At 42.2% G+C, this 23680-nt stretch overlaps 1 protein-coding gene across 1 annotated transcript; it reads right to left on the bottom strand.

Moving 5' to 3' along the window:
- Nucleotides 1-757: 757 nt before the first annotated feature.
- kiaa0232 (KIAA0232 ortholog) lies at nt 758-15319 on the bottom strand. Its single transcript, XM_061095651.1, has 8 exons — nt 15091-15319; nt 11685-12260; nt 11134-11274; nt 8390-8459; nt 8197-8281; nt 4714-8077; nt 4416-4524; nt 758-3842 (listed from the first exon to the last, which is right to left on the bottom strand). Exons 2-8 carry the CDS (start codon nt 11919-11921, stop codon nt 3826-3828), a joined length of 4023 nt encoding a protein of 1340 aa, XP_060951634.1. The 5' UTR covers nt 11922-12260; nt 15091-15319; the 3' UTR covers nt 758-3825.
- Between the last annotated feature and the right edge of the window lie 8361 nt (nt 15320-23680).

Raw genomic sequence — 23680 nt, 5'->3', positions numbered from 1 at the left:
TTCCACTTTCAGGCCCCAGAACAATGATTTGTTAAATTTCAATATTAAATGTGGTGCAATATTACAATATTGTTAACTATATTCTGTTGTTTATATAACTTTATAATTGTTTATATTTCATTGTGTCTGAATTGTTTCTTTATATTTTATTACTAGTATGTATTTCACTATTTCTCTCACGTGGGACCAGTTAAAGATTATCTCCTCTTTAAGACCTTGGGACGTAAAGTTGACATATTGACTGAAACATGTCAACTGTTAATCATATTCAGTCCATTTGTGCCTTTTTTGTATGAATACATGTGGTTGTAAATATATTAAATACCCAGATGGGCAACCAAAAATATACATATCTTTGAAATTCAGTTTTCAAAACATGTAGAAGAAATATCACTTCAGCTTGGTTTTATTTTTAAATAATCACTTGTGACACTAGGTATATCAAGTTATTTCAAGAAAGAGTCTCATTCCTTTTTACCTGCACAAAATTCCATTCAAATCACAATAAATTAAGTAATGGTTTTTGTTTTAAGGAAGTAGTAGAAGTCATCAAACAGTACATTATGTAGCCCTTTAGGGGAGGAGCTGTCTCCCCTGCACAATGGTCCTGCAGCAACCTCACCCTGCCCTCTAGTGTCACCAGGTGGTTGTGGAGCTAAATGCGGCACCTTCCTTTCTCAGTAGCCACAACCAGGGCATATGTCACTAATAATTAACTAAATAACAAGTGTGAAAGAAGGACAGGGAAGTTCACAGGTTGAGGTTTGGTTTATTCCTTTATTAGATGTTAAGAAAATCCACAATGAAACAAAATAATTTACTCTGGGTGTACATGAAATTAGAACAACACAGCTACTAGGGGGGGCAGATGGGCTTTAGGAACACAGAGGTGGGATGAGGGTGAAGGGCCATCATCTAGGGGGGAATGAAAGACGAGGAAAACACAATGTTTTCAGTGCAGGATATGTTCTTCGAACCAAAATGCAAATTGAAACTCTGCCACCCAATCAGTGTCGTTCCAAATGCGTATACCCTCACTGAATACATTTTCTCGTCATACGCTGTTTTTTTATCTTCTTTTTTCTTTCTCTTTTTTTTTTTCTTTAAATACGGCCTATCAAAATGGAAGAATTAAATGAGGAAAGGTGTGATGCGTTCCTTTCAACTCCCAATAAGTGCCTTTTGTGACTCAGCCTCTTGCATACATTCACACACGCACACAAACACGCATCACATTCTTTCACTCATTGACACAACCTCACTCGTAATATTTTTTTCTTCAACCAAAACTATTTTGTTCAACCCAACATAAGAAGATGGAGTGTGATGTTTGCATGCTCCTTTTTTAGGGACATTCCTTGGTTTGGTTTTTTTCTCAGTTGTCCCTCACTCATAAGTTATCAACATGCAAAATGAACTGAATGACTTCTCTTCATATACTGTTGAATGTTTACATGCGCCAAGGAATTGCATAGGACTCAGGGTTTTTGGGATTCCCCTCCGCATTGCTTATGCAATCTCAATGGCTTAGTTCTTTTGTTTTTTTCCCTAAACCTATAGCTCAAAATGAACAACAGTCCTCCCTGTGGTTTGCTGCGAGAGAACTGTCAGTAATTTCTGCTCTACAATCAAAGAAATGTTTAACATTAATGCACTGTCACAGGTCCGAGTGTAGATTATGCAGTTATGCTTATAAAAAATTCCTGAGTGTCTGATGACTGTCAAAGAAATGGGACAAGACCCTGAAGTGGAGTACCTTTCATTCAGCTACTCGGGGTTAATGGTGGCATCGGATTGAGGGGAAGAAAAAAAAAACGCAGTGGGCCTTTACTCTTTGCATTTGTCAAAACGAGGAAGCCACTTCCAAAGCCATGCTCGGAATAGAGACACCTTCACCTGCGACAGTGCATTACAGCAAGTCTGCTTACTCTGCCGACATATATTTCTAATAACTCATTAATGGAGGGATGGTTTGAGTTCATCTGTGCTTCAGTATCAAAGTATGAGACAAATAAACTGCCCTGCTACTGTCCTCAAAACCTGTTCAAAAAAATGTATCTGTAGATGCTTTAACTAAATTTCATTTTCAAAGCACAGGTCACACAAAAGGTCAGCAAACCACACCTCAACGCTAATTTCTTCAGGTTTTTTTTTTTTTTTTTTTTTTTAATTCCCCGAACAGGTTTGCATTTCTGTGAATGTGCGCATCTGCACAGGTTCACATTTCTCTGAGATAAAGTTCTCAGACACTCACTATGAACCTGTACCTTCACAAGTTCTATGCTGACACACACGGTGAGACATTACTTAATATTTCGACAAGATATATTGTAAACCAAAAAAATTAAAATAAAAACACACGTCACATGAAAAAAGCATTTGTATGTTAGTGTGATGATGTAATGTATGTTTTTGGTATAAACATTGCCCCGCTATTTGTTTTGTTATAGATTTAGTTTACTTGCAGCATGGACAGTTGATTCACTCGATGCAGAATTTGTTCTTTCTGCTTGGAGACAATGGACTGAAAGGATGTGATAAAAACACAAGATTTAAATACCTGCAGGGCTTTTCTGTTTCAGCTGTTACAGGCCTGACAACTAAGCAGCTACCTCAAAATAAAAACCAAGCCACATTTAGAAGAACCGCGATCAGGCAAAAGAAAAAAGAGTTTTTCCTCTTTTAACAACTTTCGTAAAAATATATTCATGGAGTCTCGACTGTCTGGACTACAAACAAAACTAGGCTTTGCCGTCTACGTCAGCCGTATAATGGATCTTCAAAAAGATGTTTGAACATATTTTTAGCACCAATACTCTGTACCATAGAAATGACAAAAAATAATAAAACAAAGTTTCATTCAGTTGCAACACAGGTGTCTGCAGAAATGGCTGTCGTCATGTCTTTTCACAAACTTTTTTCTCCCCCCGACCTCCTTTACAGCATTGCATTTCAAGGGGATTATTTGTATTTTTGCCAACAAAACTTCTTTTTGATTTCCTTTTTTAAATTATTTTTGAAGGATTTTTTATTATTTTAGCCTCACAAACCGTACTAAGTCTACTACTAGCTTTTGAAAGACTATCACCATTCAAAAATCTGACTCATTTATAATAACTTTTCACACGTGGGGAATTTACGGATATTTAGAAGAAATCTGCACACATTCTCTACTTCACATTCAGAAAGTCTTCCAGCCAAACTAGCTCAGTGTAACTCTCAAACTTTTACACAACTCAAAAACCCCAACATCCTTTTGTTGCCTTTCTGAACACAAGATGGAAAGTAGAGGATGCGACTGCAGTCGTTTCACACAACGTTAGGTTTAACTAGAAAAAAGGAGTGAGACTGGCTGGACAAACACACATGCACAACCATTCAGACACCACCAACTACCAGTTACCTGGTTCAAAAGCAAATTGGTGGGAACAAATCTGACAAGGATAGAAAAAAAGATTGCCCCTACTAACTAACTGAGAGACTTGAATGAGGAGCAGTGTACAGAAGAATCAACTGAAATTCTAAAATGCATGTTCGCACATCACTGGCATCACTCAAACACAGAACATATTTTTTGAGTTTTCCTATTTTTCACTCACTTCTTGTTGATCTGATTGTTGATTACACATGGATTTAAGTTAGTAAATGAAAACCAGCAGGGGTTATGTGCGGGTGGGGGGTTTGAATGGGTTTCTCAGAAAAATTAGCCTACATTAGCTTTTCCAGCTCTGAGATGACCCTGAATCTTTGCTGGTAGAGGTCCAGTCACAAAAGGAGAAGAGGGTTTCCTCTTGACGACAGGCATCCTCTTCAAAACTGGAGCTTTCAAATGTTGCTGCTCCCTGGAGAAGGAAGTCAGGAAAAACTTGTTAGATTGTTACGTAAGAAAATATCGACGCTGACACCTAGTTATACTAAACTGAACAGGACCTATATCTATTCTGTGTAAAATGTCTTCACCACATCAAAGCTCTTACCAAAAATGTGGATTCTGTTTTGATAGGTTAAATGTTTTGATGGATCAGCAGGTGCAGCAGGGGTTTCCTAGTGTAACAGACAGACTCCCTGACACTGTATGTATACCTTTGTGCGCCGTTTACTGAATGGCAGGATAATATAGTGGGAATTCACACAATCACTGACTGATCGTTCTTTGTTCAAACATATCAATCAAGGTTTACAATCAAGAAAATGTATATTTTATAGATTCATCTCTTTTTCAGTTTTACTTTATACTGTGTCCACATGATTTTAACCGCTTATTTTGATCGTCCCTTACATTGAAAAAATATATTGTCCAAGACATTAACAGTCAGTGGTTTGATGTATTGTGGAAAGAAAATAATTGAAAATGAATTGTTAGAAATTATATATATATATAATTTCTAACTTTTTCTTTCTCCCAAGAAATGTACCTGTACATTGAGATCCAGGGAAAAGGGGGGAGCAGAGTGTGGTCTGCCACCAGCACTCATCTTGCTGGTTGCCTGTTCCTCCCTGTCCACTTATATTTAACAGAGGGAACTAAACAGGACAAATGAGAAGTGGTTAAGTGTGTTTCAGTAAACGGCTGACTAAGATATAACAGGTGGAGCAGCAGACGGTAGATTATGAAACACTTAATGGTTAGCTGTATATTCGTATTACAATTCTCTAGCACAGTGGGCATAAATACATATTAATCTCAGGAAATTATTTCAAAGAAATCCTCACCTCTGGCACATCTCCAACAAAGTCATAAGCAATCCCATACTTGGGGATCTGACCTGCTGGTGCACAAAAGCAGGACTCTTTTTCTTCTGAAGACTCCTCTTTTTGAATCTTGTCGACTGAGACGTCCGTCTGTCCACCAGCAGTCGATGCAGCTGCAGCTGTTTTGCAGTCTAAGCAAATTTCTTGCTCAGCGATTGGCAGGAGGGTACTTGAGCCCTCCTGTGAATCCAGAGAAGTCTGGGCACTCTTCTCCATGCCAGTCTTCTTTAATCTGGGTAAAAATTTACCAGATTCCAGTTCTGACTTCCCGTAATAAGGGCCCTCACATTCTGCATCCTCTTCCAGAGGTTTGAGGTCTGCCTGAGGGTCATCAAAGACGTCCACCGGCTCCAGGACAGGAAAACTCATCTCCTCTTTGTCAGTCTCAGCCTCAGAATCGCTCACTCCAACAGGAGACAACTCGGAGGCCGAAATTGGTCGGAAATGGGTCCTGGGAGAAATGCGAATGGCCCTGTACTGTGTCCGGTTGATGCCATATATTCGAGGGTGGAACGCTTCACTCTCTGAGTCCGAGCACAGAATAGATTTGGGCTTGAATCCTGGACTGAAAGAGGCCATGTCTTCAGGCTCAAAAGAACACTCAACATGGAGGACTTGAGAGAAGGGATTGTTTAGGTTGAAGGATGCGAACGGGTATTCTAAACCTTGCTCCTCACTATGCAAGCCTCCGTACGATCCAAGCAAATCTTCATGGAAGATGAAAGAAAATCCCTTATTCAATCCATCTCCGCCTCCTTTGATGGCCTGGTCACTCTGCCCAAAGGACACAAGAGGCCTCCACAGGGGCCTGTGGCCAGGGGCAAAGCAGCTGCTCCTGTTCATGAACACATCTGTGCCAGTGATGGTGAGCATGTCTGAGCTAGAAGCAGATGCAGCTGCGGCGGCACACTTGAGCAGGCTATCTTGGGTGTCACTTGGCGGCACGACAGCCCAATTTTTATCACCACTTAGCGTCTTCAGCTCTCCATACACCCCTCCTAGGATGAATGACGTGCTCTCCTTGTCAGAAGTAAAGTCCCAGGGCTTGGACGGAGTCATGTAATCCCCTGAACCATCTACCTTTGAAAGTTTGTTTTTGGCTAGGTCCTGTTCTTGTTTCTTGCCTTCCCATAGGTGATACTCTGACCGCTGCACTGCCTTTTTCTGAGGCCCCTGAATTGGAACGCCTTTTGCCTCCACCTCCAGACAGCTGCAGCAGTAACTGCCGGACTCATCTGAGAATACTCCCTCACTTGGATTTTCTACTCCTTGCCTTGACATTACAGATTTGCCATCTCCAATTGCAGTCCAAATGTCCTTTATTATCCCTGAGCTGTAATCATCACTCTGTTGGTTTGTGTTGTCCGAAAACATGCCAGTGCTGTACTGTTTACTCTCATCCTTTTCCAATGCTATTCCACAAATGGACTCCAATTTAGATTTTTTGATGGTCTGATTGGATGCTGTGACAACGCTGACCTCCTCACACTTGTGGCAAGTCTCAGCTTGCAAAAAATCCAAGATTTCGTCTTCTAGATAAGCACCAGAGAGAGGAGGGATTATACAATCAATCTCTTTGTTGCCAATTTGAGCAGCATCCTCTGTCGCAGCATTTCCTTGCTCGTTGTCTGAACGAGTCTCCTCTGAATGTGACCACGGACTGCATGTTCGAGTTGAAAGGTTAGAACATTGTTCAGTTTCGTCAAAGGCACTATTTTTGGTCCATATTAGCAAACGAGACTGTTTATTAGAATGTGGGTCGAAACAGCTACTAGAATCTGTGTTGTTTTCGTGACCAACAGTGAGTGAGTCACGGGGAAAAGGAAAGGTGGGACTGTCATACTGCAGCTCGAAAAGAGAGAAGCAGGATGAGTTCAAACCAGATGGTTCACCGGTGGCTTCAGGAACAGGTGGCTCCTCCACATTTCCAGATAGTTTGCTCAGGGTGAACGAAACACTATCGAGAAGGGGGGAGAGGCGAATGGGAGAGTCTCCTACGAAGCTTTCTCCATCCATATCTTCTGAAGTAGAGGGTGAATAACATCCCCACACTTGAGCCATGTTTTCCAGATCCTCCATTAAGAATCCAACAGATCCCGAAGCTTCCTGTGAGTCTTCCCGTATTGCACTTTTCCCTTGCTGCTCAAAGCCATCTAACACTAAACAACAATCTGCCTCAACGTCTCCTTGCTCTTTGCTTTTTTGTCGAATCATGCTTAAGATCCGACTCTCTTGTATTGAGTCTGAGGCACTAGTATCCAATATGGATTGATAAATATCAACTTCATAGAAGTGAGTGAATTCAGACAGATGCTTGTCATCTAAATCTCCATCCTCTGGCTGAGGGCAGCTGGAGGTCCCAGTGAGTTCAGCAGTTTCGTCTTCTGCTTCACCAGGCCCTTCCACAAAGTGCCCATCCACAAACGAGCCTGCTGCAAGGTATGCCCTCTGGTAGCTCTCGTTGGCAATGCAGATTCCCTGGATTCTCTCCGGCAGCCTCTCCATGTCAGTTGACATGGCAAAGCCGTCTGAAGAGTCTATCTTACTTCGATATTTTGTTTCCAGTTTGCTTTGTCTGCTGCTGAAAGGTTCAAAGTACTCCGTGATGGGCTCAGTATACCAAAGTGGCTCCTCCATGTATTCCTTTTTGTCTGCGGCCTCAACCCCAAACTCTTTTGCTTCCACCCAGCCTGGATCTTTACGAATCTCCTTAAGCAGCCTCTTCCCCTTTTTGTAAAGCTGTGGTTGTTTGGCAGCACTTCCGGTGACGACGCTGCTGCTCCCCCCTGTGTTTCTTCGCTCATCTTTGTCAATTACCTTCACCTGGAGCTTCACCTGCCCACTGTTGCGTGTTCTCTTGTTCTTTGCAGCCTCTCTGGATTTGTGCCTTATTCTAACTGCCTTGCTTCTGGATGACTTGGTGTCACCCTGGTTCCCACTTGAGCTGGAGCCCGCCTCACTAGAGCCTGACGACCAGGATCTGGGTCTGTATTTGCCCTCAGATCTGTGTCTGGTCTGTCTCTTAGAGTGGACGGTAGATTTCTCCTCCGCTGCTGCGCCACCATGATAACGGTTTTCCTTCTCCTTCTTGCTTCGTCGCTGCTGGCCTCGTTCACTGGTGACAGTACACGCGTCTAGATGTCTCTCCTTTGCAGCTTCACCTTCACTGTTGCAATCTTTTGGGGAGGAGGTGTCCGTGCTGGTCTGTGGGGCTGCAGAGGATGATGAACTTGAGTATGCGCAGGTCTTTGCCTTGTTCCACACCGTCATGATCTCTTGGAGACAAACAGGTTTTTCTGACAAAGGAGGAAAGGCTTCATAATACCTGTAGTCAAAACAGACAAGAGAGAAAACTTGATTTAAATGTATTCAGAGCAGTAGTTAAATAAAAAAGTAAATAAGGGTGTGTACATAATGGTACATGCTGTCCATTATATGGCTTACATTTCCACCTGGTCTTTTGAAGAGGGGGACTCAGCTCGCTCTGGAGACTGAGAGCCATCAGATTTCTTTTGAATCTGCTTTTCCTCTGTAAAAAACATTGAACAATAAGACATCAGATTAGAACAGTTATTATTCAACTTTATTTTTAAATTAAAATTGTCTATTTATGATAGTTCTGAGGAATAAAGCAAACCTTTCTGTTTGTTTTGGATGTCCTTAAGTTTAGAGCAAAGCTCTTCAACCAGGCTCTCAATTCCAGAGTTCTACACAGAAGAACAACACAAAAGACAGATTTATAGTAACATAGTGTCAAATAGGTAAGCAAGGAAAAAACTTGTATAATACTGTGGGAGCTGAAATAGTCACAAAAGAATAATACAGTTTTCCAAAGACAAGGACAGACATGGTGGATGTTGAAAGATCCAAGAGCCTTCGGTAGGAATGCAGAATTGCAAACAGATACTTTGACCCCATATGTGACACAAAAGAAAGAATTAAAAAGGCATGGAGTTGACACACGTCAAACCAGCTGACTTGTGAGAGCACAGGCATGCTTGGCGATGAGTGTGCTATATTTAACTACCTTGCAGAAACGCTTTACAAATAAACAACAACAAAAAAGGCTGAGCAGTAGCACAAGTGATTGCGTCAGTGTTGTGAAACCTTGAGCATTTACTACATGTTTGGCTTATTGCCTTGTCAAATCAAGCAACATCAAATGTGAAAAACATTAAGGACAAGGATTGAAATAAACAAGACAGCCATGTTCAAATGTTAGCTCACTCCAAGTAGCCACTGTCAAAACAAATAGCTAATCAAATCACAACATAGCTGCTCAGTGGTATCTGTCCTGCCACACTCATAAGCTAACTCCTGTCCTGTTCATTCTTCCAGAAAATAATATTCCCATTTCCTTACCATGCCACCTCATGAAAGGCAAAGCAAGCTTTTCTCCTGCCCGTGTTTCCTCTTGCATCATTGTGCTAATGCCGGTCAGCTGACAGCCGACCAAGTCCGCTGCTCATTGCTGCAATCCTGTGCAGTGTGTGCTGGTTAAAAAATAGACTGCAGAGTCCAGTCCCCAGAGAAGAGCTCAATACTCCTCTTGCCTTACAAACCCTCCTCCCCCCACGTCTGTGTCACTCTCAGCCAAAGCACACCTCCCTTACTACTGCTGGCCTCAGACTGAAATGTAAGCTAGGTCGCTCAGATGATTCTTCAACCAACATACAGAGGACACTATGTGAAGGTTGCTTATTAGAGGCAGGGAGAGCATTTGTCTTTTGTCAACTAACAACGTAGAACTGCTGACCTTTAAGATTCACTGTGAATGTTTTATCGACATCTAGCGATGAGTTTGCAAATTGCAGCCGACCGAATACCCCTCACCTCATCTTCTCATTTAATTTCCAAGAGTTAATGGGGAATCTACTGTGGCCTTCGATTAACATTAAAAACATAAAGAGCCCTTTCTGATTGGTTTGTCTGTGTGTGGAAACCTGACAGTGCAACATTAAGGACTCAACAGAGGAAGAGAGGTATTCCTTGTGTTGTAGATGTCCTGATGTATATATACTAGGCTCATTCTAATCTTAATAAATGTTATTTTTAGTTTCAGGGGGATATATAAGTATTAGGGCCTCTTAAAGTGAGAAAACTAGGCAACAAAGCCATAATATTAAGAAACATGTCATTTTACAGGAAGAATATCAGATGATCAGCCTGTCATCTACGCAAAATAAGAATGGAGAATCTTGTTAAGTTATTCTTTAGTATAGATTTCAAAAATAAAATACTACATCTTTTGGCTCATAAGCATGAATGATAAACTCTACTCTGAAGAAAAAAACGCACAGACAAAATATTTTCTTAATGGTGACAGCAGAGCCATCTTGATTACATCTGCGTGATATTCAAAGGGTTTTGAGTTTCTCAAGAAAATATGAAAGTGCTTCAAGATTTTTGATTCAGAAGGAGTTGAACACCAGCAAGCATTGCTTCTCCTTGCTGATTATTATTTCCCTTTTACTCTAAATAATACAAATTTTTTTAAATTTTTAAATTACAACTTAATTTTCCTAATATTAACTTTATTCTTTAAATCTATAATGTTTTCCCTCCAATATGGCCTTAATACTCAATCACAGTTATGAAAATATAATTATCAATATTTTATTCATGGAAAATAAATTCTACACACCTTTAATATAACCTTTATAAGAAAGACTAACTGATTGTGCTTTTACACCTGCACTGCAAATCTGAACTTTTTTGTGACATTATTGAAGCTGTATGTGAGAATGCAAATGTCCAAATCAGTTGTACTAGACATCACATTGACTATACCCTGCCAGCCCCCGTGCAAAAACTGTGTGTAATGCCTTATTGAGCCTGTGTGTGTATAGACCAGGTCACTTAAGGTGAGAACACTTCAGACACACACTGGCTTTGGGATTCTGCTTCACATGCGCAAGGGTTACTCCCGATTCTTTGATTCTCAGGACATTGTCAAGCGTTCATATGAAAAAATTGTCTTGAAGGTGTGGCCACTCAGCTATCCACTCAATTAAGATCTTCTCTTGTTCAACGCTTTAGCCTCCCACACAAACGAAGCTTCATTCACTGACTCATTGTGATTCATGCAATTAATATCTACATGACTGCACCTTAACAAGCAACAAGGAATACGACAGTAGCAGGTTTCTGGCATAATTACACAAATAACAACCCAAGTCTTCTCCATTCTGTTTCTCCTACTTTTCTTTCAAAAGCTCCATAAAAAACAGGTCAAACTGTTTTTGGTTTGCATACCTCCAAGGCAAAAGGGGTTTAGCATAATGATTGTTTTACAACTAAGAAAAGTAAAGCGTCATTTCACCACAACTTGAACATAATGACAATCACAGGATTACATCAAACAGGCAGAACAATGCTTACTTCATCAGATGCGGAGCGGAGGCATTGCACAGCGGCTTGTTTCTTCATTTCCTCAAGACTCAGGTCAGTCCCTCCCTTCTTCTTACTCTTACCCCATTTCTTCCCAGTTCCCTTCTCCCAGCCCAAGAAGATGTCATTTTCCTGTCAGGCACAAACCAAGACAAGTCAGTGCCAAAGGACACACTAGTGATATAAAGTAACATAGAAAAAGCCAAAGCATAATAAAATCACACATATATACTATATATACATAAATATGATACATTTGTATTGGCCTTTCTATACATGTGTATGCATCCTTAAAAATTAACACATAAAATCAGGTAGATGGATCAGAGGAGTTAGTCAGAGGTACACGAGTTATGAGATTAAAGAAAAGCCTTATTTTTAACCTCTCCTGTAAAAATGGTCTTCCTCTAACGAGACGATTATATCCCCCACACCAACTTCCCCTCATGAAAAAAACTCACTTCCGACAATACACACAATGAATAATTACAAAAGCTTTCTGACTAGACTTGACATATATGTTTGAGGTTGTCGGAGCCCACCTGGTCCTGCAGGTCGTAGTCGTAACTGTCGTGCAGGAGAAGGCTGAGGACATAGCGGGTGTAAATCATGGCATCAATCCCGCACTTCTCAAGCTCCTGGCCAAGCCAGCTTTGCACAGGACCCAGTGACTGGAGAAGGGACATCTCTGAGGCAGGCAGGGGGCCCACGACGGGGTAGGGGCAGGAGAAGTTTTCAGGAGGAGCAGGACCGTCTGAATCGGTGCTCACTGGACGCATGGGACCTCAAGTGTTGGCCATTCTCAGGCGGAGCAGCATTATGATGGGTAATTATGGGTGGTCGGTGGAAAAGGGTACGGAGAGAGGATGAGGCAGAACCTATCTGGAAGAGGGGGAAGTCACTCCAGCAGGATCCACTGAGGGAGCTCTACATGAGGAGACATGTAGTAGCTTTTTTTTTTTCTTTTTTTTTTATTGCTTTGAGCAAAAGGTTATTTTACTCGTCAGGCATGGCTTATGCTGCTGATAGTTCTCAGCTGCTGAGAAAACACAAGATGTGTTTGCTTGTCAGTCGGAGGGGTCCATTGTTTGGGTAAGGTCTCACTTCACCGGCACAACCTGAAACAGAGCAGACATACATTTACAAAATAAATAGGTGTAAATGAGATCCTTCACTGACCCTCTACCAGTGGTTTGAGTTTAAATCATGGTGATGTGACTTTTCTTGAAAATACTGCCCACTCAAAAGATAGGGACATCTCACATTAACATGGATGCATCTCAAACATTCCCAAGAAAGTTATTCGCATGTTTAGTTAATGCAATCTAAAGCCACCTTTCTACTACATCCCGCTAAACATCTGGCTTTTGTCTGCAGCCGAAATGGATACAATCGGCATTCACTCCTGGGTCAAATGACTCTGCGCTAGACACAGGTTTTAATCTGCTCCAGCTCTGATGGGCAGTGATGGAAACATAACACCTGGGTGAACGCACAAATTTGGCAAGACAAGGAGGTGAGGGGGGCCCCTCAGTTGCTGGTGCGTTCGCAACGTCGAAACTCCTCTACTGCCAAAGGGAAAGGAGTCAGTTGCCTTTTAGAGAATTAACCCAAGTTTAAAAAATCTGCGTAGAGGTTTGTCTCAAGGCGTGACTGGAGAAGCATCGTGACCACATTTGTTTTGAAATGTCTGAAGGAGGCAAGGGGCTTGCTGTACTTCCGAGAGAGGGAGAAACACTTTAATAATAACAGTAATAATAATGATAATCCTTATTATTACTTGATTTATCATGCCGCCCAAAACAAAAAACACAACAGCTGTGTGGTTTCAATAGGAACTGATTAATCCATCTAAAATTACAGACAAGCTTTTTTAAATTAGAAGCTTTTGATGACATATTTAATTTTGAAGAAGATCCTTGTGGATTTTGTCTAAAAGGCTATTGAGCATTTTTTGTAAAATGTTCAGTCACATAAGTTTTGGCAAGATATCTACAGCTGGTTGTACTTTGGAACAGTATTTCATTTCCAGATTTGTAAGGTCTCGACCTTACTATGTGAGGTGCCTTGACTTAATGTCTGTTGTGATTTGGCGCTATACACATATTTCAGTGGATATTATGTCTCTCTCTATATATAGAGAGAGATATATATTGGATTTACTTTTATGTCTGTCATTCTTACCAGAAGTCAATCGAAAAGCTGTAAACCCTCCCAACCTCGTTTAAAAATAAAAAATGTACCTATCACAAATTGAGTTCTCCTAAAGTAATCTGTCCTTGCATCACAGTTTGTTAAAGAGAGGATATGATAAGCTTAACTAAACCTATATATAAAATAGAATACAGTGGATAAAAAAAATACATGTATGTGTATAAAGAGAAACGCAGAACCAGTATACATACAAATAAGCAAGTTACATATTACAGAGAAACAAGTAGTGGCAGTAAGTGGAAATTATAAAGGCGCAAGTAATATGGGATCTTGCTCAGGTTATGGAAATATTGCACGATAATTAATAAAACTGTAATATTACACATACTGCATTTGAATTGTATTATTACACACTACATATTGAATATTCTCTGGGCTCAATCGTGTTGTTGCTGTTTGCCCTCTCACGGTGAGGAAAACACCAAAAATGTCCCGGTGAGTTTCCATGACGAAGCAAAGCGTGACATGCGTGCTCATGTGTGTGAGTGTGACAGTGCAGGGAGACGCTGCCTGTCATGTGCATGTGTCTCATATGTCAGCAGTGGGACGAGGCGGCCGACGCGAAGAGCAAATGGAGGCTGTGCTCGTTTGATTGGCTGGCTGGCTCGTCAGTGGCACAGTACGGAGTTGCCCGTGGGAGACGTCAAAAGGGCAAAAGATAAGAAGCTTTGCCGCATGCAGCCACGCGATCCCAGGCACGCAACGCCATTTCACAGCATGACGACGTGCCGGTCCGCTACATCAAGACAGAAAACAGCTGATGTGTCTGCTGGCTCCATCGATGAGTGCTAAATATGGCTGACCACCAGTGACAACTACAACCCAGCTGTTTCTGTGTGGATCTTAGCCCCCCCGACTGCCCCGTCCACATTCCAACTTTACCCCACAATCCACTGGTCTAATCTCTACGACAATGTAGTATATTTTGAGCAGAATTACGCCGCTTTCCTCCTGGTGTGTGTCTGTGTGCAGATCCTGACGGTTCGCTCGTACCAACGCTGCATCGCTTGGCTACACACGACGTTTGAGATCAATGGCTAATGTCACTATCATGTTCAATTACTACCCGGTCGGCGGTGAGAGGGGAAGTGTCAACCGACGCCACGCCGACTTCTCGCTGTAAACGTCGGGTTAGCAACCGCCACTTAGCAGTCAAACGGCAAGGTTAGCTCCACCACCGACCTTTAGCTAACGTTAGCTAAGTTAGCCAAGTTAGCTCCCGGGAGCTCCTCGTCCTTTTATCCAGTTTAATAATATTAGTGATTCCTTGACATGCACCAGGCACACGACACACTGCGCGTTCTGGGTGGAAGTCGTCCAGTCCCGCTGTCTCCTCGAAACCACCGAGGCTAACGCTGGTTTCTGAGTCCGAGGGCAGGTGAGCGGAGGCTACTTGTATACGGTGACATTAAAGCCCCAACGGTTCCCCATTAAAGGAGTTAGACAAGCGGCGAACCCTCTAACGTTAGGCCGATGGGGACTTCCATTCGGAAACACGGTGCCAACGGACGCCGAGCATCTAGAGGAGAAAGCGAAGTAACGTTCGCCTTCACGTCCTCTTGTTGTTGTGACCGAGGGGGAGGAGGAGGAGCGGCCGCCCCGGTGAACCACCACAGGACTGTCAGACGGTTTCCCTTCAAAAATGTGCGCCATGTCGTCACACGGCGAACCAGTGCACTCACTTGGACCCAGGCGAGAAACAAGCTGCGACACCGGGCTCGGAGGTTCACGTACCTGCCGCGGGCTGAAGCGGAGAGGAAAGGGGAGCGGCTACTTCTCTCCCGCTGCCGTTCCGAGCTCAGGCTCTGGAATCCGCTGCGGTAGCATCGCGTATCATGGACGCCGACAGAAATGGCGCTGTCTTCACAATCCAGCGCTTCTTCAGCAACGTCAGGAAAAGCGGCGACATTCGGGCTCCGGCCGCAGTGGGGTCGTCCCTCGATGACACATGCCACCTCGAGCCGCAATGTCCGCCACCGGAGGCCAGTTTCACTCCGTGCAGGGCCACTGAATGCGCCGCCCCTCCGCGTCGTATCCAGGCAACGAGGCGAACTTCCGCCGTCCTGTTCGCGGAGGTTTGATTCCTCCGCCAGAGGATTGCATCAGAAGCCCAACTAGTGCCCCTACCCTAATGGGACAGGCTGCATAACCACACGTTAAAGTCATCACATGGCGTTTAATCAATAAGGGGTTAAGGCTATTATAAAAAGCAAAAAACTAACAAAACATATATATATGCATAATATGATTATATTATATATATATATATATATATATATTATGTATAATTAATACTGAATAAAACCACCACAGTTTCTGAATTAGTCAATTGCATTTTGTAAATTTTAGCATTTTTCATAATACCAAATGAATACTGAATATATATATATATATATATATATATATATATATATTAATATATTCAACAACAATAAGCGGGTTAAAGTCATTTTATTGAATCTAATTAATGAGGGTTTGAGGAAATTATAAAAAGACACACGTAACAACAGAAAAATCTGTATCTGTATATATTAAACAAAATGCAATATTACTTACTTCAGAAACCTTTTGCACACTATTGTGTTCCTGATTTAATTAAAAAGATAAAGAATTGCCTTAAGTGGCCCATTCACACTCCATCTGTGAATCGACATAGAGATGGCAGTTCACGGATGCTCTCCTTCCAATATGAATGTGTTTGAGAAGATGTATCAGGAGGAAAGTGATAAACGGCCTAAATCCCGGTCTTCGAAACTTCTACCCAAGATGACTCAAAGCTGGAACTGCAGAGGGGCTTCAATGAAGAACTGAATGAAGTGGCTGAATACACTTGTAAATAAGAGGTTTAAGTTTTCGATTTTCCAATAATTTGCAAAAAATTAATTTTCTCTTTGTCATTATGGGTTATGTCTGCAAAATGTGAGGGGACCTGAAAACCTTCTGAAGCCATGTTGTCAAAGGGACCACAATGTGTTCATTGTCCTGTTTTTGTATTCTTTTATGTTATTTGTTTCTTTGGAAATGTTGTACTCTTCCTGACATGATCAAATGTTTAACTACTAACAGACAGTTCTGACGGAGACAGTCAGGAATGACTTTGTACTGGTGTGGTGCAGACATCTTTTCAGGCAGATGCACATACTAACAGAAAATGTCCTTTCCATGGTACTGATTGTTTTTATTTCTGACTATATTACTGGGACCTGCTGTTCCTTATTATAGACCACTGACAGAGCTTCACCTTCCAACCTCATCTCCTTTTATCTTGGCGGACTCTCACCACTGTTATCTCTCTAAACTGCTCTTACCACAAAACCATGAATTGTGTCTGAATGTTGGGGGTGGTGCATCATCCTTTAGATTGACCACCTGCCCTCTGCCATGGGTCTATAGTGTGGCACACTTCATTCGCCCTCTGACCCCAGGGGTTATTATCTCTGGGACAGGAGGCGCTAAGGCCTATTGACCAGCTGTTGACACTCCGCTGCACAAACACACACACAGATGCACACACCAACACACACACACAATACAACAGCATTAGCGTCTATCCCACCCTTTCGTTTTTTTTACCGCAACAATGCCCCCCTCCATTCTGTCTTATACACAACACAAAGACGGAATAAAGTTGCAATACATTTACCTTCATCAGGCTCTATAAAATGAGCTACAACTACTCATGTAATAACACATGAAAGGTAATCATCTTTATGTGTATGTGGAGTTTGTGAGTGTAAATAGGGACAGAGCAAATGAGGTCAGTATAGGAGGGCACAGAGTCTATGCACATTGGAGGAAAATCAAATAATGTAGACCATGCGAGTGTGTCGCCGTGTTATATAGACAATATGTGTAACATCAGGACAACACGCACAGTCCCCCAGTGTTAGCAGAGTTGTGCTTATGATCTTTATCTGCAGCCTGAAGAGCACTGCAGCCAAAGGCCTCTTATTGACATATTGACCATCTGCAACACAGGAGACCAATCGATCAGGAAACTGTGTTGCTTTTCACCATCAATATATGCTACATGAGAATATATGGGCATGGAAATAATGAGCTGACTTACTAGAGTTGTCGGATTGTTATTCTTTCTCTGCTTCCTCACCAACTGTTTCTGCTTTTTTTATTTCATCTTCCGTCACTGATAAAATCTCATCTGAACCTCAGCCTCGGGCGCAGCAACACGCAGCACTTTAACATTCGCCCGAGCAACATCTCAGCCTGCGCCGCTCTCTCTCCGCTGTGACAGCTCTCTCTCTCTCTCTCTCATTGCCAGTGTTAATTGAAAGTCAATTGGGAGCAGATGGCAAAGTTAAAAGATGACCCATAATCCCCTCGCTTGAAGGGGCAGGGGTTGGGAGAGGCCTCTGGGTGATTTCACTCCTGAGGTTGTGAAAAAGCAAAGAGCAATGCTTTGGTGTGCGCTCTCCACCTTACCAGCGGGTTCACAGTGCTGTCTGAGGTGAAGCCAGTCATGGCGGGTCACTGAGGTAAATCCTTTTATTAGTCACAGCTCACGTGTTAGATAGCATGTGATGCAGACTTGTGGTGTAATGGGAATGCAGTGAGTTTTTACACTTAGTTTCAAGAGCCAAACAGTGTCTGAATGAATGGGACGGTTCAGAAAAGCCAAACTTACATCACATTTCATGCTCAAAAAACACACACACGCGCAAAATGGTACAATTGAGAATTTAAACAGCCCTTAGATAGTGTTTATAAAGATGGCCAATGCATCTCCACTGCCTCCAACTAACCAGAAATTAAGCCAAAATAACCCGGCTACACGTGCAGCCATCTTCAGCATTTGGAGCCAGAGTCTGCGGCATCGACATTTTGCCTTCTTTCGAGGTTATGTTCCCATCTGTTTGTTAGTGGGATTATGCTATTGGATGGATTACCACAAAACTCGTCCATCCTAACACACCTGAAAATGCATATCACATGACCGCTCACGTTCACTTGGCATGCACGTGCTGGTACACCCAGGAATTGTTGCAGTAGCAATATGCAGACTTTAACGCCTCTCGCAAAAACAACAGGGTCAGCAATGCGTATAATTGTCTATCCTTGTTGTGTTCGTCCCTGGCAGCCAAGGCTAATGCTGGTTGTTTTCTTCTAAAAGGGGGTCATGTTAGCCTGACGCTGTCATACTCATAATTCTAGTCAGAATATGAGTTTGAGACCGCTCCATTGGGCTGTGATTATGGGGCGTGTTTCAACCGCACCAGTGAAAAAAATGCCTCTTCGCTCAATTGGATAGACCTACAACCAATCAGAGCAACGTAGTATGTGACGTATGTTGAGCGATGCATAGTTGTTGTCAACAGAACTCAACTGCACGCACGATGGAAGAAGTAGAAGAAGAAGATGAAGAACGATTTTTGCTGGTGTTGTAAAAATAATTTAAGGATACACAGAGAGCTTACAGACTCAATGGCAGCATCTACACACCTCAGCTCTCCAGCGGCAGGCACGTTTGTGGAAAACAAAGTCAACCCAAGCGCTCTTTGATGACCTAGTTGATGACGTAACTGTTGATCATCTGTCCATCATCGTATAAAGCCCGCCCTGACAATTTGATTGGTCCGAACAGCTTCTGTTCAGAGATAATTTCTCGCCAACGGAGCGACTCCAGACCGAACTTTCCGACCAAAAAATCGTCTGGCACCCAGGCTAGGGTCATGTGGTAAAAGCCTGACGAATCAGTGAAGGCTACAAGATGACCAAAAAGACCCCATCAGCAAGTGGTTGTGAGTTTCTTCAAGATCATTTCCAACATCTTCATGTCTGCCCATCTAGACTAGAATGCAACCCTGGAGTTTTCAAATCAGAACGAGGATGGCAACATTTCCAAACCCTAAAACTCTGGACAACAGAGCAGAATCGATGCATTCTCAAAGGTAAACCTAGTGTGGATGTAGCCTTTGTGCATATTTGGATCAGGGAGTGGAGGCAGGATTTTTCTTTTTGACTCTCTTTAACATTGCGAGATGTATGAATCCTGATGAAAAAATGCAGACATATTAAGGAGGTTGATATCCACGAGTGTGGACATCTTGATGCACATCCAAATGGAAATGCAGATTGAGTGGATTTAAAATATTTTCATAGAGGGGCGGTCTTTCTTCAAGCTGTTGTATGGTAACAAATATGACTAGAAACCTGCAACTATGAATGGTGTTGACATATATGTTTAACTGTGTAATATATCCAAATTAATCATGATCATATATGAATAACTATTACCTGGATTATTAGAATAAATTGCTGCTAATTTTCAGTTTCAGCTATAAACAGTTGATCCTATTGATTAGTTCTATTTAAGACATTGTAGTTTGTCACATTTCGTCCTGATGGTGTTTTGACCAAACTCATGAAACATCATCACTAGTATCCAGACAGTCACATGACAACATTCCTCCTAGGAGGTACTGATGCCATATGCGCAGCACACAGCCACCAACTCTCCGCTGCTGTCAAGTTGACACACTTCTCAGGACACTAATCCTTTCACAGAATTGAAATACTTCCCCGAGTAACCAATCACAGCTTGAAGTATTCATCAAAGAGACCAATCAGCATCTTTGGAGAAGACACAAATCCCGCCCAAAACAAGCCATGTGACATTGGTTCCTCTTTCCTGTCTCCAGGGTTGTTTATCACTGTCTGCTCTCTGTACAACCTTCGTGCATGTTTATGTGGTCTCAACCCATGCTGCTGTAATAGTTCCTGCTTGTGTCTTCTGTTGTTTCCTGCGCTCGTAGTTGTGCAATGCTTCCTCCGGCACTCAGCCTGTATACCATACTTCCTCAGCCATATTTATTTTTAATGACTAGTGACTGAAGACATGCCATTTCTTGCAGCCCCCCTGGGCTCCTAGTACTAAGTCCGTAGAAATTCAGGAGAATCCTATGGGAGAACAAAGCGGGGGAAGTGTCTCCCGGTGAAAAAGCGGTGACACGCGCGTAGAAGACCCCACAAAGATGCCACGAGACCTTGTGGTGTGTTGTAAAGACAATCACGTGACCTTCACAGCGGAGTTAATACGTCACGCCCCGCATCTGTTTGCTGCACCCGGCCGTTGCTGATGCTGTTGTTGTGTCAGTGCAGGGAACCTCCCTCTGTGTTGTGAATTTGTGAAAAGCTACCTTCTAAATTATATATCCTTACCAGGGTTGCAAAGGGTGGAAAGTTTCCGGTAAATTTCCGGACACTTTCCGGACACTTTCCATGGGAAGTTTAGCTCGGGAATTTGGGGAATTTTGAAAAACAAATAAATACGCAAATTAAACGCTGAGCAATAAAAACATCATTCAAAACTCTATTTTAAAGATGTATGGAATGCAGCACACGATGCACATTGAGTTTCAACCCTCCACTGTGCATTCTTCCATCACATGCACAGACAACTCCCAGCATCCTTCACTCTACAGCAGGGCTATTGAGGCCTGCTGTAGTGTGCAGGACTAGTCAGGTAAGTTTCGATGATATTACTCGGGAAAATATATAAGCATGCTGATTGAGGATTGTTCATCTGTTCATCTAGCCTATTTCAATTCATTTATCCATCAATTGTGAAATATGTTTACAGATGATTCCAATTGTTTGGCCAACTATTTATATCTCTGGCATTACATTTGTGTTTTTTTATAAACTTTTTTCTCATCTTATTCTAAAGAACAATGCCACTATCTCATGTGTGGAGACATTTCAACCCATTCAATGTAGAAGGAAAGGCTGTGTACATTTGCAAATACTGTGCAAAGACCTATGTAAAGAATGATGCAGAAGCATATAGTCAAGAGCCCAAAGTTTCCTCAGGGCTCAAATCAGACTATGACATACAAAATGTTTATATTTATGTCTGTATATGACAAGGTAAATACAGTTAGTATAAATTACCCACAACATTTCCAGTTTATTCCCGTTTATTCCCGTTAATTCCCGTATATTCCCGTTAATTCCCGTTAATTCCCATGGAAAGTTTCCAACTTTTAATATTCCCGGAATTTTGCAACCCTAATCCTTACACAACAGTATTTAGCCTAAAGCTCCCGAACCATACAAGTTAGTTATTGTGAGTTAAAGTGAAACTATGCCTAAATAGGTCATATTTATTTAGCCACAAATAATCAGTTAGTTTCCATTTTTTGTAACAATGTGGTTTTAACAAGCAGCATAGTTTGTTTTGCCACCAGCAGTACATAACACACGACACGAGAAAAAGGTCAACTTCAGCTGTCAACGATGTATGAGGCTCTTCTTCGTCTTTGTTTCGCAGCACATGATCTGAAGGAGCTGATCTCCCTGTGACGCAGATAATATCCCAACACAGAGCTCAATCAGTAGGTCAGTAGATACAGATCAATCCGTCCGATGGTTCCGGGTCATTGGTCTCTTCCTATTATAACGAAAGCCCCCATTACTCCAGGCCCTAACAGCAGCACCCCTGCGTTTGAATTAACAGCCAACATCCTGGTATCATTCGCATGTGATTGTTTTGTCTGCAGGTTTTAATAAAGCTCTGAGGAGTTCTAGGGTTGCTAATGACATGTCCTGGCTGGTGGTGATGCAAGACAACTAACAACGCCTAAATGTGTCTGTGCTGAAGGACTTCATGGGGCTGCTAAAGATAAAGGAGGACAAGGTTTGCTTGTCACGAGTTTCGCTGTGTGTGTGTGTATGTGTGTGTCAGAGAGAGAGAGAGAGAGAGAGAGAGAGAGAGAGAGAGAGAGAGAGAGAGAGAGAGAGAGAGAGAGAGAGAGAGAGAGAGAGAGAGAGAGAGCGAGAGAGAGAGAGAGAGAGAGAGCGAGAGCAGGCCTGTCCAGGACAGAGCACACACATTGCTTGTTTTAATTACGTCACAGGCAAGTGGCTGTAAATGCAAGAAAATGTGGATTACATCATGGAGCCACAGTTTATCCACAGAGGGCCTGTTATCAGCATAGAGCAGGCGTGAGTGTGCTCTCAATGCAAATAGCATGGCCTCAGTGCCCTCTGTTAACCTGCCTTTTCTCTGCAGATGATGACAGACAACTCGCTTCCACAGGCCTGTTCTCTTTTCTTTTTCTCCTGTGTCTCTTTTGCTCTTGTCGATCAAAGGCTACTCAACAACAAACACAAGCTTTATAAGAGAAAATAAAAGCAAATCATCCATATTTAAATGTTCATGTGCAATGATGGAAAAGGGACAGTTCCATCATTTTGTGAGATACACTTGCTTGCCAAGCAAAAACAGGGGAAAGCAGCTTTTGACCTCGGCAATTCCCTTTTCACCTGCCTCAGGAAATTGTTCAGCAATCAACCAACAAACAAACAGACAGAGGTGAAAACATAACCTCCTTGGTGAGGGTAACAAATGCAGTGCTACCCAAGGGAAAGTTCTCGCACAAGCAACCCCTTGCACCATAAGCCTGCTTAGAGTGTGTGTGTAGGTCAAAGGTGACACCCTGACACTGTTGTCTGGTATGACTGAAGACTGCTCCCCCCCCCCCTTACAGTTTAGAGCCTTTTGGTCATGTTGATAATGACGACGCATCAAATATTATCAGCAAATCAAAGATATTGTTGACAATGGCATGTGTGGTGGAGACAGTGTCGCACAGCTGGGCTCATAAATCTGCAATCATGAGAGACAGGACTTTAGTCTTCAAAGCAGGCGGATACCACCATCCAGTTTGACAGAAATGGCCTCGGTGACACTAAGTTGAAAGGAATGCATGGCATGGGAGGAACTCTGTGCTGTGTTCTTTAAGCCCTGGCAACTGTTTGTTAGCTGCAACGCAAACCTCCAGTCAACAGGTCATTCTTGGTAGACAGGTTTCAGAGTGAAGAGGAATAAAATATCCTTTAACAGAGCGTTTGTTTGGCAAATGATTATCTTGTGGTCAAATCCTCTTTTGCAATGTAAAAACACAGAAGTTATTTCAGTCCATGGTAATCATACAGTTTTCAGGCTTTATGACTTATTAACCTGGGTCACAGCAAAACTTCTTAATTCTGTTCATAACAGCATACCATATTAGCAACGTGGTTAAAAACTGTAAATAGTATTTTCTACACCGTTTATTTTGATGAAATAAATAAATAAAAATGTATGTTTTACATATAGAGGAAATCATCAACAAGGTGGACAAGTATTCAAAGCAGGGTTCATGTGCATGTGTAGGTCAAATCTGCTTTTACTGATGAGTATCTTTTAGCCACTTGGGGGCAGTGCAAACAAAGTGTAATCACAATTAATGAAGTATTTGGACATTTTTTAACTGGCAGAGAACGTGTTACAAACACTTATCAACCAAAAAAATGATTTCATACA

Source organism: Limanda limanda, chromosome 22 (genome assembly GCF_963576545.1).
Source record: "Limanda limanda chromosome 22, fLimLim1.1, whole genome shotgun sequence".
In the NCBI taxonomy this organism is placed as follows: domain Eukaryota; kingdom Metazoa; phylum Chordata; class Actinopteri; order Pleuronectiformes; family Pleuronectidae; genus Limanda; species Limanda limanda.
The sequence above is the reverse complement of the archived record's forward strand: the minus strand, read 5'-3'. Positions and strand labels throughout refer to the sequence as shown.

Bases quoted from the DNA above. Each gene is read 5' to 3' on its own strand.
- kiaa0232 (XM_061095651.1), bottom strand. From the start codon at position 11,921: ATGCGTCCAGTGAGCACCGATTCAGACGGTCCTGCTCCTCCTGAAAAC. The intron at 8,460-11,133 runs GTAAGCATTGTT...TCTTCTGTGTAG, and splicing joins TCCGCTCCGCATCTGATGAA to AACTCTGGAATTGAGAGCCT. The intron at 8,282-8,389 runs GTTTGCTTTATT...TGTTTTTTACAG, and splicing joins CATCCAAAACAAACAGAAAG to AGGAAAAGCAGATTCAAAAG.